Source organism: Saimiri boliviensis, chromosome 9, assembly GCF_048565385.1.
Source record: "Saimiri boliviensis isolate mSaiBol1 chromosome 9, mSaiBol1.pri, whole genome shotgun sequence".
NCBI lineage: Eukaryota > Metazoa > Chordata > Mammalia > Primates > Cebidae > Saimiri > Saimiri boliviensis.
Window position 1 is genome coordinate 86,736,556 of NC_133457.1, and position 17,733 is coordinate 86,754,288.

The 17,733-nt window shown below is 38.7% G+C and overlaps 2 protein-coding genes across 2 annotated transcripts in view; one reads left to right on the forward strand and one right to left on the reverse strand.

Annotated features, from left to right (window-relative positions):
- The window catches only part of LOC141585555 (uncharacterized), a 181,116-nt gene that overhangs the window by 143,872 nt on the left and 19,511 nt on the right, over nucleotides 1-17,733 (forward strand). The gene's annotated exons all lie outside the window — the stretch shown is intronic.
- Nucleotides 2,544-17,733, reverse strand: part of ANKEF1 (ankyrin repeat and EF-hand domain containing 1) — a 30,438-nt gene continuing 15,248 nt past the window's right edge. The window contains exons 6-10 of the mRNA XM_003933205.4: nucleotides 15,994-16,816; nucleotides 14,298-14,524; nucleotides 12,931-13,091; nucleotides 11,591-11,728; nucleotides 2,544-4,502 (exon numbers count right to left, since the gene is read on the reverse strand). Of these exons, the coding sequence (XP_003933254.1) occupies nucleotides 4,344-4,502; nucleotides 11,591-11,728; nucleotides 12,931-13,091; nucleotides 14,298-14,524; nucleotides 15,994-16,816 (1,508 nt within the window). The 3' untranslated portion in view covers nucleotides 2,544-4,343. The remainder of the gene's footprint in view (nucleotides 4,503-11,590; nucleotides 11,729-12,930; nucleotides 13,092-14,297; nucleotides 14,525-15,993; nucleotides 16,817-17,733) is intronic.

A 17,733-nucleotide genomic window follows, 5' to 3' on the forward strand; every position in this document is an offset into this window, starting at 1 on the left:
AATTCTAAGACCCAGAAAAATTACTATTTATGTGCGTGTTGCGCGTTTACAAGTTTGATATTATACTACTTGCTTGTAGTATACTTTTCATGCAACATTGATGGTCTTTTTATGCCAGTAAGATTTCCTCTACAACATTTTTGTTATGCTCATATAAACTTCAGTACTATAATTTTGGGCAGCGGGGAGTGGGACCAAGCTCACTGTGAGCTGATGCTGCTGGCCTATGGACCACTCTTTGAATAGCATTGATGTTCTTCTAGGCCACTGTTAGAACTGTGCCTCTGCTCTGTTTGGGTTTAGCATTAAACTCCAAATAAACTCAGTCAATTGTGTAACTGTTCCCCTCACACAACTCCCCTTTAAACATGTTGGTGAGGAATTAAAATAAAAACATTCCATATGTGGGTAAAGTTAATAGGACCTAACATTAATGTTCACTCTCAGTTTATAGTTGCAAGTCGCTGAAGGTGATCCCAGGACACCACTATGTATCAAACTGACATTTTAAAAATGTTGTACTCACTAGAGTGAAAACAGAAAGTGGTCACCTCTGAAAATCTGCTGTTGCAGTCATTTTCCTTGTTCTTGAGGGAAGCCAAGGGTAGGCATTTTCTCTCACATTTAAGAAATAAAGAGTCCTCTGATTATTTTAGAAAACAAAATGTCTTTTTATCAGGAGCCAACTTGAAGGGTTTTCCACTAGTTAAATTAGGAACAATTTGAACATCAAAATTAATAATAATAGTAAACGATCATATAGGGGAGAATTAACTTTTCCTCTGCCCTCTTAGGTTCAATGCCTGGAGCCTGTGAATTAAACCGACAAAAGGCATTTTAACAGGAGAAAAAAAAATTATTTATGCATGCAAGGCATATACTCTTGGGAGAACTCAGTGATGAGTAACTCAAAGGGATAGTTAAAATTGGTGGTTCATATATCATCTTGATAAGTAAAGCAGAGGGGGAGAAGGCATTTATATAAACACAATGACTTTTTTTAAAAGATACATGGGTTTTCAGGTGAACAAACAGGAGATAAAAATACATGTGGTAATGTTTATCTATACAGGTATAAATGGTCTTTACATTTCCTTCAGGGCCATACAACACTTCTGTAGAAGGGATTTGGGGTAGGATTATTTGTGTTCTAGAAGCAGATGAAACCTGATTATGGCAGCCTTATTTTCTAGAAGTTACTGCTTGTAGTCAGATAAGCAAAGGTCTGAGAAGGCTTTTTTTCCCTTGCATATGGTATGTTAAATCTCAAATGTCTTTGGCTTAAAATAATCTTTATGTCAACTCTGGAGTTCTGAGTTGGTCCCCACACATATACAATTCCCATTAAATAAAAAGGGAATTCATGAGTCTACACTGATTTGAATACATAAATCAGTGAGGAAAAAAAGAAAGCTCTGCCCAATAGCAGAAGGCTAAGTAAGAAATGGAAATAATGATAAAATGTAGAAATTATTTTATTGCAACTGATACTGTAATAAGTATTTTAGGCAAGAATCATCCACAGATGGTAAAATTAGTAGGTGAAAGTATAAAAGTAAAAGCAAATTTTCATAGTTTCAAAGTACCTATCCATAAGATATTAAGTACAAGGAAACTACTAGGGAGTTAGGGGTACTGACTCTCCTTGCAGTCAAAAGTCCATGTATAAGGTTTGCCTCCCCGAAACCTTAGCTACTAATAGCTTACTATTGACCAGGCATCCCCAAACTTTACACAGGGGGCCAGTTCACTGTCCCTCAGACCACTGGAGGGCCACCACATACTGTGCTCCTCTCACTGACCACCAATGAAAGAGGTGCCCCTTCCTGAAGTGCGGCGGGGCGGGGGCGGATAAATGGCCTCAGAGGGCCGCATGCGGCCCGTGGGCCGTAGTTTGGGGATGCCTGCTATTGACTATAAGCCTTACTGATAGCCTAATCAGCCAATTAACACATATTCAGTATGTTATATATATTGTATTCTTACAATAAAGTTGAGAAAAGACAACATTTGAACTCAACACAATAGCAATAAGAGGTGGCTATGAAATTATTAGAGTTGTACAGTATGTACTACAGTTAATTTTATGCAGTTATGATTTATTACTGCATCTTTACTTTTATTTGCATTTCTCTCAACTGCAAATTCAGTTAAAGTTTACAAAGTTTACATCATGTGTCAACTTCATGTGCCTCCTGATATGATGTACTGAGAAGGGTGCACTGCCCCCAAAGCATCACCTGAATCTATTCTTGAAGACATATAAGACTAACCAAAGTTGAGAGACACTTTACAGGATAACTAGCTTGTGTTCTTATATACTGTCATAAACAAACAAACAAGCAAAGAAAAATAGACTGTTCTAAGCTAAAAGAGACTAAAGAGATGGGGCAAATGAATGTATTTTATGACCTGGGAGTACAAAGGAAATTATTGAGACAGAAAGCAAAATCTGAATAAAGTCTATAGATTAAATAGTTCATTTAAGTGTTAATTTCCTTATTTTGCCAATGGTGATATTGTTATGCAAAAGAACACTGTGATTTTAGGAAATATACAATGAAATGTTTAGTGAGAAAGAACATCAAATCTTCAACTGACAAACAATTGGGGAAGAAAATTAAACATACACACACACATATGTAGAGGGAGAAAGAGATAAACAAATGTGATAAGTGGTTAACATTTAGGTAATCTGGGTAAAGGGCATATAGGAGTTCTTTGTAAAATTATTGCAACTTTCCACAAATATGAAATTAAGTCAAAGGAAAAATAACAAAAAACGAAAACAAAACCTTACATAACAGACAAAATGTAGTTGTAATAGCAAATCTCCTGGCTCCAAATGGCAATGCTTGTAAGCAACCCCTGTTCAGCTCTGTCTCCTCCAAAGAGGTGGACATGGTTACCTGCTTCACTGTCTCTCTTCCCTTCTCCTCCATGACTGGCTCCTGTGAAAGTTTCCTCCAAGTTTGGAAAGAGAGGGAGGAGGTTAGAGGAAAGGGGTTTAATCCATATGTGACTGACAAGTTGTAATCTGGAGTTAGTGCCTTCTAGTAAGACAGATTCTAAAGTGACTTCTTTTTTGGCCAGTGGGACATTGGTTATTTTTGGAGCTCCTGTTTAGTACCCACTGCGTTTCCTGGTGTGAGCAATGCCTCAGCTAGCTTTTTATTCCGGAGTACACCTCCAGAGATAGTCAATTTTATGTCTCAACGTGGCTAGGTTATAGGAAGCAGTAACTCAATCAAATACTAATCTTAGGTGTTGTGGTGAAGGAATTGTGTATATGCAACCAACACTGACTTCATGTAAAGGAGATTGTCTTAGATAATTTAGATGAACCTGACCCCATCAGTCACTTTAACAACAGTTGAAATTTTGACAATCGTAATCTGATTAGGTAAATGGATGCCTTTTCTTTTAGGAAACACATACTGAAGTATTTAGGGATACGAACAAAACTGAGGTTTCTGTGATGAAGAAATTCCACTTGTGAACTTCAGGGACAGCTCGTGCATGTTTCCAGCCTGTACTTCCTGACAGCCTACCCTACAAATTTAGCACTTGACCATCCAGGCCCCAAAATTATGTAAGCCAACTCTTTGCAATAAATCTCTTCATCTACCTATCTTTTGATCTATCAATCAATCATCTATCTGTCTTTCTAGCTAGCTATCAGGTTGAAGCAAAAGTAATTGTGATTTTTGCTGCAATTAAAGGTAATGGTAAAAATTGCAATTACTTTTGCACCAACCTAATATCTATTAATCTAGGGCTGGGGCTATGTATCTAGGGCTAGGGCTTTTAACAGCTGGGGCTGTTGAAAGTATATTCAACCCAAGGTATCCGATACACACACTTTATAATAGCATGTGAGAAATAAACTCCTTCCTTAAAAGATTAAATACGCTTCTCTTTCTAAAACCTAAATTGTTTTCATCAATTTCCACTAGAAATGCATATTTAATAAGCAGGCTTGGCACAGTAGCTCACACCTATAATCCCAGCACTTTGGGCAGCCCAGTTGGGAGGATTTCTTGAGCTCAGGAGTTTGAGACCTGGGAAATCTTTTGACAGCATGTTTATAACCCACATGCCATGTATTTCACTACCTTCATAAAGGGGTTTGGGGATTTATCCAGAATGACATAACATTCATCTCAAAATAACATACATCTCTAGACAGCTCAGAATACTTAAGAGTTGTTAAAGCAAGAAGAAAGATTTGGTAACAAGTTCTTGGTGTACGGATTGCTTTGGCTTTGATGGAAATCTCTACTTTCTCCAAAGATTGGTCCCTGGGTCCCAAAGCATTTATCCCAAGAAGTAACTGCTGCGACTTAGGTCTTCAAGGCAGCTTCCATTGCTCGAGCTTTTTCTGTGATGTTCTTCTGAAAAGGCATCATAAAATCATCGAAGTCCACTTCATATGTAAACCTCTCCCGCCGCAGTTCCCTCTTCCTGATCAGCTCTGCTGTTGTGGCTTCAGGACTCCAAATCTTAAAAAAAAAAAAAATAGCCATGCCCGAGCAGGTATGAGTATGACAGCCAGTAAATATGCTAGTATCCAGACAATTTTCAGTACACAGTTTTAACTTAAAAACTTCTTTATAGTTTTAACTTAAAACTATTAAATTAACTTTTAGATGTGTTTTAACTTCTTCCCCTCTCTCATATGACACCAGTGGTTACATGAACATCACACTGTTTCTGATGATGACTGTCTAAATATCTAATGTCAGAAATGTTCTCCAGTTACTTCTCTGGCCAGGTATGCTCAGACCAGCTGCTGTTTGTTTTTTAGAATACCAAAATAGGGAAGCAAAGGAGTTAGAAGATCATCTGGGCTTACTACCTGCATGTCTTATGTAGAAGTCAAAATTATTTTTATAATAGAAGGCGAGGGGAGCTGCTTGTTCAGCGTGGTTGGATGGGCAATGAAAAGACAATTATTTTCCCCATAAGATGCCTCCACCTCTTTAGTTGTGGATGTTTGAGGAAGCTACTGAATAAATCCAGTCTTGTTTGATATGAAACTCCCAAGTGAGCTGGTAGTAGTAAGTACAAAGATGGGTTGGGTCTGTGAAGTATTCCCCCAAAAAAGGTATCCTTAGGACTTGGTGACTAAACAGCTAGAGAACATGCCATTGATTCACAAATACTTCAACCTTTCTAGGAAAATGTAAATTTCAATACAGAAATAGTAATAGAAAGAGAACCAGATGCCAGGAACTATTAGTTGGGCATACTGAGTTGAAAATAGCAGAACCTGACAAAAGAGATCCGACTTTCAAGATGGCCGCCTAAGAACAGCTCAGGACTTCAGCTCCCAGTGAAAGTGCAGAGGGTGAGTGGACGCCGCATTTCCAGACGAACTCTTATTGCCCACAGACCAGGAGATACCCAGGCAGAGGGGTCGCCAGCGTCGCAGTCCCAGCCGGTGCGGCTGTTTTGGCCCCCGAGGGGCTGATTCCGCCCGCGCGGCTGCTGTGACCACTCCCTGTTGCTGCGGTTCTCCGTACAAAAGCCACTGGTCTGGGAGCCCTCTTAGCTGGCGAGCAGAGCCTTGAGACGGCAGAATAGCCCATTCATCTGAAATAGCGAGCCAGGCCAGGAGATTCCTAGGCAAAAAATCTGCCAGGAGCCTGCGCCGCGGTTCGAGCCGACTCCGTGAGTCGCAGCACGGGAGATCCCGGCGCCTTTTCAACAAGCGACCGGAACGCGGGGTCGTTCAACTTAAAAGAAAAGACTCAGAGTCAGGGAGCCAGGTGATCAGGCTCGGTTGGTCCCACCCCTCCACCCCCAACAACAACGAAAACAAAAACAGTAATTGGAAACCCTCTGGGTTGAGCCCTTCAAACCAAGCACAGCTGAACCGGGACGGTCCGGCTCCGTGGGGGAGGGGCTTCCGCCATTACTGAGACTCTCCACCGCTACGGAGGCAGGCTGCCGTTGCCGAGGCAACCCGCCGTTGCCGAGGCAACCTGCCACAACAGAGAGAGTCCCCCATAACAGAGGCGGGGCCACCATTGCCCAGACAGTTCTAACTACGCCCATATAAAAAGGACTACAGGGAAGAGCTCAGGGCAGCTGGGCGGAGCCCACAGCAGCTCAGCAAAGCCCCTGCGGGCAGGCAGAGGCTAGGCGTGCTGCTAGCTGGGCGGGTCCGACCTGAAAGAAAAATCAAAAAAGGCAGTAGTGCAACGGAAACTCATAAAGCTCCAACTCCCTGGGACAGAGACAGACAACAGGTGGATAAACCCACAAAAATGGGTAGAAACCAGCGTAAAAAGGAAGAAAACTCCCGAAACCAGAACACCTCTCCTCCTAAAAGTGATCACAACTCCTCACCAGCAAGGGAACCAGACCGGATGGAGAAGGAGGGTGATGAAATGACAGAATCAGACTTCAGAAGATGGGTAGTAAGAAACTACAATGAGCTAAAAGAACATGTTCTAACCCATCGCAAAGAAAATAGGAACCTTGAAAAAAGATTGGACGAACTGCTGACGAGAATGGACAGCATAGAGAGGAGAATAAGTGAATTGATGGAGCTGAAAAACGCAACATGAGAACTTCGTGAAGCATGCACAAGCTTCAACAGCCGAATTGACCAAGCAGAAGAAAGGATATCAGAGGTCGAAGACCAACTCAATGAAATAAAAAGAGAAGGCAAGAACAGAGAAAAAAGCGCAAAAAGGAATGAACAAAATCTTCAAGAAATGTGGGACTATGTGAAAAGACCTAATCTACGTCTGATAGGTGTACCTGAATGTGATGAAGAGAATGAATCCAAGCTGGAAAATACTCTTCAGGATATTATCCAGGAAAACTTCCCTAACCTAGCAAGGCAGACCAATATTCAAATCCAGGAAATACAGAGAACACCACAGAGATATTCCTCAAGAAGAGCAACCACAAGGCACATAATCGTCAGATTCACCAGGGTTGAAATGAAAGAGAAAATGCTAAGGGCAGCCAGAGAGAAAGGTCGGGTTACCCACAAAGGGAAGCCCATTAGACTCACAGCAGATCTCTCAGCAGAAACCCTACAAGCCAGAAGAGACTGGGGGCCAATATTCAACATCCTTAAAGAAAAGAACTTTCAACCCAGAATCTCCTATCCAGCCAAACTCAGCTTCATAAGTGAAGGAAAAATAAAATCCTTTGTGAACAAGCAAGCACTCAGAGATTTCATCACCACCAAACCTGCTCTACAAGAACTCCTGAAAGAGGCTCTACACATATAAAGGAACAACCAGTACCAGCCACTCCAAAAACACACCAAATGGTAAAAAAGCAGCAACACAATCAAGAATCTGCATCAACTAACCAACAAAACAGCCAGGTAGCATCAAAATGACAGCATCAAATTCACACATAACAATACTATCCCTAAATGTCAATGGACTAAATGCCCCAATCAAAAGACACAGACTGGCAAATTGGATAAAAAGCCAAAACCCATCAGTGTGCTGTATCCAGGAAACCCATCTTACATGCAAGGATACACAAAGGCTCAAAATAAAGGGATGGAGGAAGATCTACCAAGCAAATGGAGAGCAAAAAAAGGCAGGAGTTGCAATTCTCATCTCTGATAAAATAGACTTTAAAGCAACAAAGATCAAAAGAGACAAAGAAGGACATTACATAATGGTAAAAGGATCACTGCAACAAGAAGAGCTAACGATCCTAAATATATATGCACCCAATACAGGAGCACCCAGATACATAAGGCAAGTTCTTAATGACTTACAAAGAGACTTAGACTTCCACACAATAATAGTGGGAGACTTTAACACCCCATTGTCAATATTAGACAGATCAACCAGACAGAAAATCAACAAGGATATCCAGGACCTGAACACAGACCTGGAACGAGCAAACCTAATAGACATTTACAGAACTCTCCACCCCAAATCCGCAGAATATACATTCTTCTCAGCACCACATCACACCTACTCTAAAATTGACCACATAATTGGCAATAAATCACTCCTCAGCAAATGCAAAAGAACAGAAATCATAACAAACAGTCTCTCAGACCACAGTGCAATCGAGTTAGAACTCAGAATGCAGAAACTAACTCAGAACCGCACAGCTTCATGGAAACTGAACAACTTGCTCTTGAATGTTGACTGGATAAACAATGAAATGAAGGCAGAAATAAAGATGTTCTTCGAAACCAATGAGAACGAAGACACAACATACCAGAATCTCTGGGACACATTTAAAGCAGTCTCTAGAGGAAAATATATAGCAATGAGTGCCCACATGAGAAGAAAGGAGAGATCTAAAATTGACACCCTATCATCAAAATTGAAAGAGCTAGAGGAGCAAGATCAAAAAAACTCAAAACCTAGCAGAAGACAGGAAATAACTAAGATCAGAGCAGAACTGAAGGAAATAGAGACACAAAAAACTCTTCAAAAAATCAATAAATCCAGGAGCTGGTTTTTTGAAAAGATCAACAAAATAGACAGACCACTAGCCAGATTAATAAAAAAGAAAAGAGAGAATAACCAAATTGATGCAATAAAAAATGATAAAGGGGATATCACCACAGATTCCACAGAAATCCAAACCATCATCAGAGATTATTACAAACAACTCTATGCACATAAACTAGTAAACCTGGAAGAAATGGATAAATTCCTGGACACCTGCAACCTCCCAAGCCTAAACCTGGAAGAAGCTGAAACCCTGAATAGACCAATAACATGGTCTGAAGTCGAGGCAGCAATAAAGAGCCTGCCACCCAAAAAAAGCCCAGGTCCAGATGGGTTCACAGCTGAATTCTACCAGACATACAAGGAGGAGCTGATACCATTCCTTCTGAAACTATTCCAGACAATCCAAAAAGAGGGAATCCTTCCCAAATCATTTTACGAGACAAACATCATCCTGATACCAAAACCCGGCAGAGACTCAACAAGAAAAGAAAATTTCAGGCCAATATCCATGATGAACATAGATGCAAAAATCTTCAATAAAATACTGGCAAACCGATTGCAACAGCATATCAAAAAGCTCATCCACCATGATCAAGTAGGATTCATCCCGGGGATGCAAGGCTGGTTCAACATACGCAAGTCCATAAACGTAATTCACCACATAAACAGAACCAAAGACAAAAACCACATGATTGTCTCGATTGATGCAGAGAAGGCTTTTGACAAAATTCAACAACCCTTTATGCTAAAAACCCTCAATAAACTAGGTATTGACGGAACGTATCTCAAAACAATAAAAGCTATTTACGACAAACCAACAGCCAATATCATACTGAATGGGCAAAAACTGGAAGCATTCCCTTTGAAATCTGGCACTAGACAAGGATGCCCTCTCTCACCACTCCTATTCAATATAGTACTGGAAGTTCTAGCCAGAGCAATCAGGCAAGAAAAAGAAATAAAGGGTATCCAAATTGGAAAGGAGGAAATCAAATTGTCTCTATTTGCAGATGACATGATTGTATATCTGGAAGACCCCATCATCTCAGCCCAAAATCTCCTGAAACTGATAAACAACTTCAGCAAAGTCTCAGGATACAAAATCAACGTGCAAAAATCACAAGCATTCCTATACACCAGTAATAGACTTCAAGTGAGCCAAATCAAGAACGAACTGCCATTCACAATTGCTACAAAGAGAATAAAGTACCTAGGAATACAACTAACAAGGAACGTAAAGGACCTCTTCAAGGAGAACTACAAGCCATTGCTCAACGAAATAAGAGAGGATACAAACAGATGGAGAAACATTCCATGTTCATGGTTAGGAAGAATCAACATCGTGAAAATGGCCATACTGCCCAAAGTAATTTACAGATTCAACGCTATTCCCATCAAGCTACCAATGACCTTCTTCACAGAACTGGAAAAAAACACCTTAAACTTCATATGGAACCAAAAGAGAGCCCGCATAGCCAAGTCAATTCTAAGCAAAAAGAACAAAGCGGGAGGCATCACACTACCGGACTTCAAACTATACTACAAGGCTACAGTAATCAAAACAGCATGGTACTGGTACCAAAACAGAGATATAGACCAATGGAACAGAACAGAGGCCTCACAGGAAATACAACATACCCACAACCATCTGATCTTCGACAAACCTGACAAAAACAAGCAATGGGGAAAGGACTCCCTGTTTAATAAATGGTGTTGGGAAAACTGGCTAGCCATGTGCAGAAAGCAGAAACAGGACCCCTTCCTGACACCTTACACCAAAATTAACTCCAGATGGATTAAAGACTTAAACATCAGACCTAATACCATAAAAACCTTAGAAGAAAATCTAGGCAAAACCATTCAGGACATAGGTGTAGGCAAGGACTTCATGACCAAAACACCAAAAGCAATGGCAACAAAAGCCAAAATAGACAAATGGGACCTAATCAAACTCCACAGCTTCTGCACGGCAAAAGAAACAGTCAGTAGAGTGAATCGGCAACCAACAGAATGGGAAAAAATTTTTGCAGTCTACCCATCTGACAAGGGGCTGATATCCAGAATTTACAAAGAACTAAAGCAGATCTACAAGAAAAAAACAAACAAGCCCATTCAAAAATGGGCAAAGGATATGAACAGATACTTTACAAAAGAAGACATACAGGAGGCCAACAAACATATGAAAAAATGCTCATCATCACTGGTCATCAGAGAAATGCAAATCAAAACCACATTGAGATACCATCTCACACCAGTTAGAATGGCGATCATTAAAAAATCGGGAAACAACAGATGCTGGAGAGGATGTGGAGAAATAGGAACACTTTTACACTGTTGGTGGGAATGTAAATTAATTCAACCATTGTGGAAGACAGTGTGGCGATTCCTCAAGGACCTAAAAATAGAAATCCCATTTGACCCAGCAATCCCATTACTGGGTATATATCCAAAGGATTATAAATCATTCTACTACAAGGACACGTGCACACGAATGTTCATTGCAGCACTATTTACAATAGCAAAGACCTGGAACCAACCCAAATGCCCAACGATGATAGACTGGATAGGGAAAATGTGGTACATATACACCATGGAATATTATGCAGCCATCAAAAACGATGAGTTCACGTCCTTTATAGGGACATGGATGAACCTGGAAACCATCATTCTCAGCAAACTGACACAAGAGCAGAAAATCAAACACCGTATATTCTCGCTCATAGGCGGGTGTTGAACAATGAGAACACATGGACACAGGGAGGGGAGCACTACACACTGGGGTCTGTTGGGGGGAAATGGGGGAGGGGCGGGGGGTGGGGAGGTGGGAAGAGATAGCATGGGGAGAAATGACAGATACAGGTGAGGGGACGGAAGGCAGCAAAGCACACTGCCATGTGTGTACCTATGCAACAATCTTGCATGTTCATCACATGTACCCCAAAACCTAAAATGCAATAAAAAAAAAAGAAAAAAAAAAAAAAAAAAAAAAAGAACCTGACAAAAGAACATTCGCAAATAGTAACTGTGAAAGACAAATTTTGTAGATTTGTTTGGATATTCTACTTAAAAAGCATTTGATAAAAATGACATTATGAGCTTCTACCTTGCTATGAAGATACTTTCAAAGCACTTACCCTCCGTGGGATAAATGTGATATCCACTTTCTTGGTATAACCACTGGTAATCAATGAATTGAGATGAACCACACTATCCCTTGGCACTTTCTTTCCCTCTGATATGGTTGGTACAGCATAAATTGATGACAGTGGTTCCTGGAAACAAGACCAAAAATTATAAATTGCAAAAATCTATATTTACTTTCTAATATTATTTGCTGTTTCACATCTTATTCTGAAGCCAGAAAAAAAACCTAAAAATGCTACTGTGCAAGTTATAATTTGAGATAAAATAGTATATTATTATAACTTTGAAGATAGGGAGAGATAGTTTGCCTTATTTAACTTGAATTAGAAGTATTGGTAGAAGATCACATAAGTCTTTGAGATACCCATCCTTGATCTGTGGCCACTCATTAATCAGAAGGATGGAATCCTACTAAATAACGGTGCATAAAGGAAGAACTTTAGTTGATTGATCCTCCTTTAGTTGACTGATCCACCTTTTGCCATCCTAACACCCTCCATATTTACAACTCTGCTGTCTATAATCCCTTCATCCTATCTACTTCTTACCCCTACATTTCCCCAACCTTTTCCAATTTGATGACACTAAAGCTTTTCCTTCTTGACTTTCATTTCTTGTCCCATATCAGCCAAGTGTCTCCAGTAAATCTGCTTCCTTAAAGAAAGCATCCAACCTAGAGACACACTTAGGGTTCCCTGCTAATGGTAAAGTCTTGATGTCTCAGTAACTCCCATGGGAAACAACTTCAACTTTCTGCTGCAGTTTAGAAGCACTCTGGATTACCAGAAATGTTTAAAATCTTCTATAATCATTTTGCAGAATAGTCTAGTTACAATGGCTCCATATCCCAGAATTCAGCAGTAAAATTCGTGGGTGTAGGCGGCAGGTAGGGGGAAGGGATATGGTAGGCAATGAAAGGGGATATGGTGGACCAAAATGAAGAAAAAATCATGCTTTATTTCAGTCCTCATAAGGATTAGTCTCCTTCCCTATTTGGACCATCTCATCAAATCTGTATAATTCAGGATCAATACATACATATATAATACAAATTTTGGTTTTCATTTTCAACATTCTAATTGTATTTGGATGAACCCATTTGGTTTTTGTATGGATTCTCTTTGCAGTGAGTACTTTTTAGGCTCTTCAGTGATAGGAATTTTATTAGCTATTTCTTTAAAAGTACTATATAATAATGGTACTGAAAGTATGCACTGCATATTATCTTGCCCATGTTGTACAACAATATATAAATAGTGCTGCTGGCTTCCCCTAAACAGATTTTTAAAGAGTTCCAATTACTAATGGGTAATCACCCTTTTTTTCTTACCTCTTCTTTCTTAATTTCAGGGCCTTCAGTCTTCAGTATAGGAGTCTTGCCTTTTAGTTTTTGAGTTTCTGCTGATTTTTGCAAGTTATCTAGCTTTTCTTTAATCAGACCAATTATTCTATAATCAGCATATGCCTTTGCAACATCCATGGCAGTATGCCCTGTTGAAACAAACATAAATTCAGAGTAACTATAAACATATTAATGATAAACCATGTGGAAAAATATCTCAGCACATCAGCTCTAAGCCTGCCCTAATAAAGGTGATTCCTATAGCAAGTGATATCTATACGGAAGTTCACAGATCTAGGTCAGATATTCTCTATGGTAGTCACAGCTCTAAAATCCCATGATGTATAGTGCCACTTAAATATACAAAATTATTTTTTCTTAGTTTTTTGACTATGTTTCTTAAAAGAGTGACAGGAAATATTAGATTACATTTTAAATATCTAATTGATTGTTCTCTCCCCATATTGTGCAAATTTCCTTCTGTGTGATAGTTTTGCATTATCTTCCCCTTTCCTTGATGTAAGGAGGTAAATTCCAAAAGGCCTGGGGAAGCTGATGGCTGCGCATTATGTTACCCATAATATCGTCAGGCAGGACAGGTACAGTAGTACCTGTGAGTCAGAGGCCACCTGAACCAACCAGAGGTACAATGCCCACTTAGAGTCAAAGCAAGCAATGGCTTCCAAAATAGGAAAATGATACTTCCAAACCAGAGCTCAAATATATTCAAATGACTTTAAAATTTTTCCTGCATTGTATTTATGATACAAGGCCATGTATTTACTTCCTAGAGTCAGGGAAGCCTCAATTCAGGAATTACTTTGTCCAGCGTTAAGAAATCCAAATTCTATAGAGGCTGAGTCTTCAGAGTAGGCCATTATTAGGAATTAACAGTAATAAAAGTGTAATAATTCAACGTGTGATTTGCAAACTGGCGCAAGTTCACAAACTAATATTTACTGATCCATGGTGAAGTAACTACAGAAAATAAGTGTTTATAAATGCTTATAGCAACTTAATATAATTTTGTCATTAAAATTTAAAGATTAAAAAGATTTGACCTTGTATTTTGTTTTTTTTTTCATTTTATTTTTCTAAGAAATCATTTTTATTGTATTTTACAAAAGTATTTCAGTCCATGAAAGATTGCAAACATAAAGAAATGGCCCTCTGACACCAGTGAGTTGATTGGTATTTGGCATAAGACAAACTTCCGTAACATTGAACTCAGGCTTGTGTTTGCACCAGGAACCCAGGGGACAATGCAAGCCTATGAGAATAGAATCAGAAGGGGCTTAGAAGCTAACATAACTTCTCCTTTTCCAACCCTAATCATCAATAATATGAACACATACCTTTTCTATTTTCCAGCTGGAATTTAGCACCAATATCAAGTAGGTATTTCACAGTATCCAGTCTACAGCTTTCAATGGCTCTACTTAAAGGAGTTGAGTTGTTGATTGAAACTGCATCTATTAAAGCCCCAGATTTAACAAGAAGCTCAACAATGTCTTGTTGGCCTGCATGGCATGCAAAATGAAGTGGAGTCCACAGAAAATTATCTGCTGCATTAACATTAGCTCTATAAAATAAGATAGATGCACAAACTAAAAATACTGGTTGTTCCAAGGACTGGACACTGAAAAGGCAAAGTAAGATTTCATAGAGTTCTATCAAGTTGTTAAACTGTAAACTCTGTGCCATAATTTTTCTTCAAACCTCTTTGCTCTGTATTATTTGAGAGTCTTAACTTCCTTTGTGTATATCTACATTAAAAGGCACTTTAGATTCTAGGGATTACAATTTTGCAAAGGTTAAAATCAAGGAAAATTATAAACTAGATCCAAGGAAGATAAAAGCTGACAGGACATATAAAAGTTATATTGCTCCATTTTGTGTCTACTTTCTCTTCACGTAATACATTTTTAAATGAAACTTCATTGTTAAAATTCTAAATATTACCATGTATTATTTAAAACTTTAGTCCTGTTTAGAAATTCACTGTCCAGAAGTTCATATTCTCATTAGTTGCTCTCTTGATAATATACAAATTTGAGTCTTTCTTTAACATTAAAGTACTAGTAAGATTAATACTTTATTTCTGAAGTATGCAATTACTGTGTTAGTAAGTGCTTTGCATATTTTAACTCATCTAATCTTTAACTAATCTTGTGGCATGAATCCCACTACAGTCTCATTATGTAAATACATGAGAAAACTGAGGCACAAAAATGTTAAGAAACTCACCCCAGGTAATACAACCATGGAAGAAGAAGGAATTAAACCTGAGTGATTGTTGTAGTCTAAGAAATTAAGTATTATAAATATGTCATGTATTGATAGTTTAAACATATTTACATGACAAGAGAAAAGACTGCCCCATTCTGGAGGAAGGCAGCAAGTTTTAGGACCAAAACATGTTATTATAGCCACCATTCCACTTGTTTGAAGTTGCTGAGATACCCAAAATAGAGGCAGATTAAAAAGTGACTTCACATCTAGGTGAAGCTTTAAGACAGGACTGAGCTGTGCTGCCATTGACAAAAGGCCGGTAGTAATCAGAAGACTCCATTAACCCTGAGTAAACACTGGCTTTCACTTTGTGCATAATTGGCAAAATATCCTTGTGTACACACAATCCTATGCTCCCATTATCCTGGTTTCCCATATAAGATCTATAGGCCTAATTAATTTATTACAGGCTTTAACAAAGGGGCTTAGAATCTAACATAAATTCTCCTTTTCTAACCCTGACCATCAATAATATGATACCTTTTATAGGGCATTTTATTGACTTTAAAGCCTATAATATATCAGCACTTTTAACAAAGCATTAATAGCATTCTTTAATGAAGCCTATAAGTTAATTATTATAGCCTTAATAAAAGGCTTTTATATATTAAAGCCTTAATTCATTATAGACTTTAATAAAGTAGCACTTTTCTATGTTACAAAAATTCTGGAACTAAACGTTTCTTAATGTCTTCCTTTTACTTCCTTGAAATGTGAAGACTCATGAAAATTTAAACCTCTCTCTACTGAGATGCATACCCTTTTTCAAGAAGAAACTTGACCACATCTATGTTTCCACTTGCACACGCCGTCATTAGTGGAGTTTTGTAATAATTATCCTTCATATCCACAGGTATTCCTGATTCAAAGGCCTTTTTCAGAGAAGCCAGATCCCCTGCCTTGGTGATAATATTAATGTTTGAAAATGCCTTCTCTGAATCATCAATGTACCAAGCAGAGTCATCCTGAATGGGATGTTCTGGGGGATGATCCCTGTTAAACCGGCTGCTATCAGTGACATTCTTGTAGGTCTCAATCATGTAATATGGTGGCCCACCATCTTGCCGGCGTGGAAATGCGTTGTCAGGAATGACACAGATTGGAAGGGGTAAGACAAATTTACCTTTCTTTCCTTTTTTGCCCATCCCTTTTTTCTTTTTCTTAGGTCCATAGGATCCTAAAACAAAAGCCTTGCTTAAATATCCGGTTCCTTTAAAGAATTCATTAATATTGACTCCTCCTCCCCGGATTTTCTCGTGAAGTTGGGCAATGGCAGCCAGCTGTTCTGAGCTTGCATAATCTTGCCTTTCCTCCAACACCATCACGAAGTCATTCTTGCTGACGCTCCCATCGCCCTTGTCAACAGCAGAAAAGGCTTCCCGGAGGAAAGCCTCACGTTCTACAGACCAATCATGCAGTCTAAGGGCCCAGAGTGGATTTGGATTTTTGGCTCCTGGCCTGGCTAGTTTATTAGCAATTCTCTCTGCTCGGCGTATTTCTTTGCTTGCTGCTTTGAAGCCACCTTCCTTAGCCACAGCCCTGGGCGTTTTATGATCTAAATTCTTCCATTTCAGGTCACATCCTAAAACATAAAGCATCATAATTATGAATGGTGCCAAGGCATCTGCATGGCTAATAAGTGACATTTATCCAACTGTTTTCTTAATTTCTTGTGATTCGTAAAAAATGTGTCCCCAAATTATGTGTCTATAAAGATGCATACATTTTGCTTTCATAATTACAAAATTCAGCTGTGATTTTTTTCTGTGAGCACCACTTTGGTGAATTCTGAAGTTAAGAATTTATAGTAGGATTAGAACATTTATCCTTAGAGATATTTGAAACATATACCATATTGGTACACTTGCTCAGGGGACTTCAGGCCAATAGGAAAAGATCAAGGATGCATTTGAATTTGGAAAGAAGCTGGATTCAAACAGCTTACCTAGGACCTTATGAACTCAGATCTGAAAAGCAGAAGAATACTCATGTGCTTCTGAATGATTTAGACTGTAAATCTGTGTACAAACATAAAGTCTATTTTTTCTATACTCTTCATTAAATAATATAATTTATACTAATCTGCTGTTTTGTGGTATGGCCATGTGAACAACCTTCACAGAGGAAAATGTAATTTGTAATTCAATCTGAGGAGTTCAGCATTATATTTATGTATGTGCATGTTAGACATTACAATTCATTTTCTTTTTTGGTCCCTTATTTAACAAAATGATGAGACCAACAATATTTGTAAATATTCACCAAAGAAATAACCTTTTTTGAACACTTTAGGGAATCCATTTAGTGCTACCAAAAAGGCTGTGTTGTCTATAATAAGTGTTTTGAGATATTAAAAATCCGTTGTATGTGTAAGGCTTTGAAGAAGTAGTCAGACTATGTTTTTCAGGATTCATACTTTCCTTGGTATTGTCAAAAATTAAAATTTTAAACTATAGGTAAAAAAAGGCAAGAATGAATAAGACCTACTATCTGATAGCA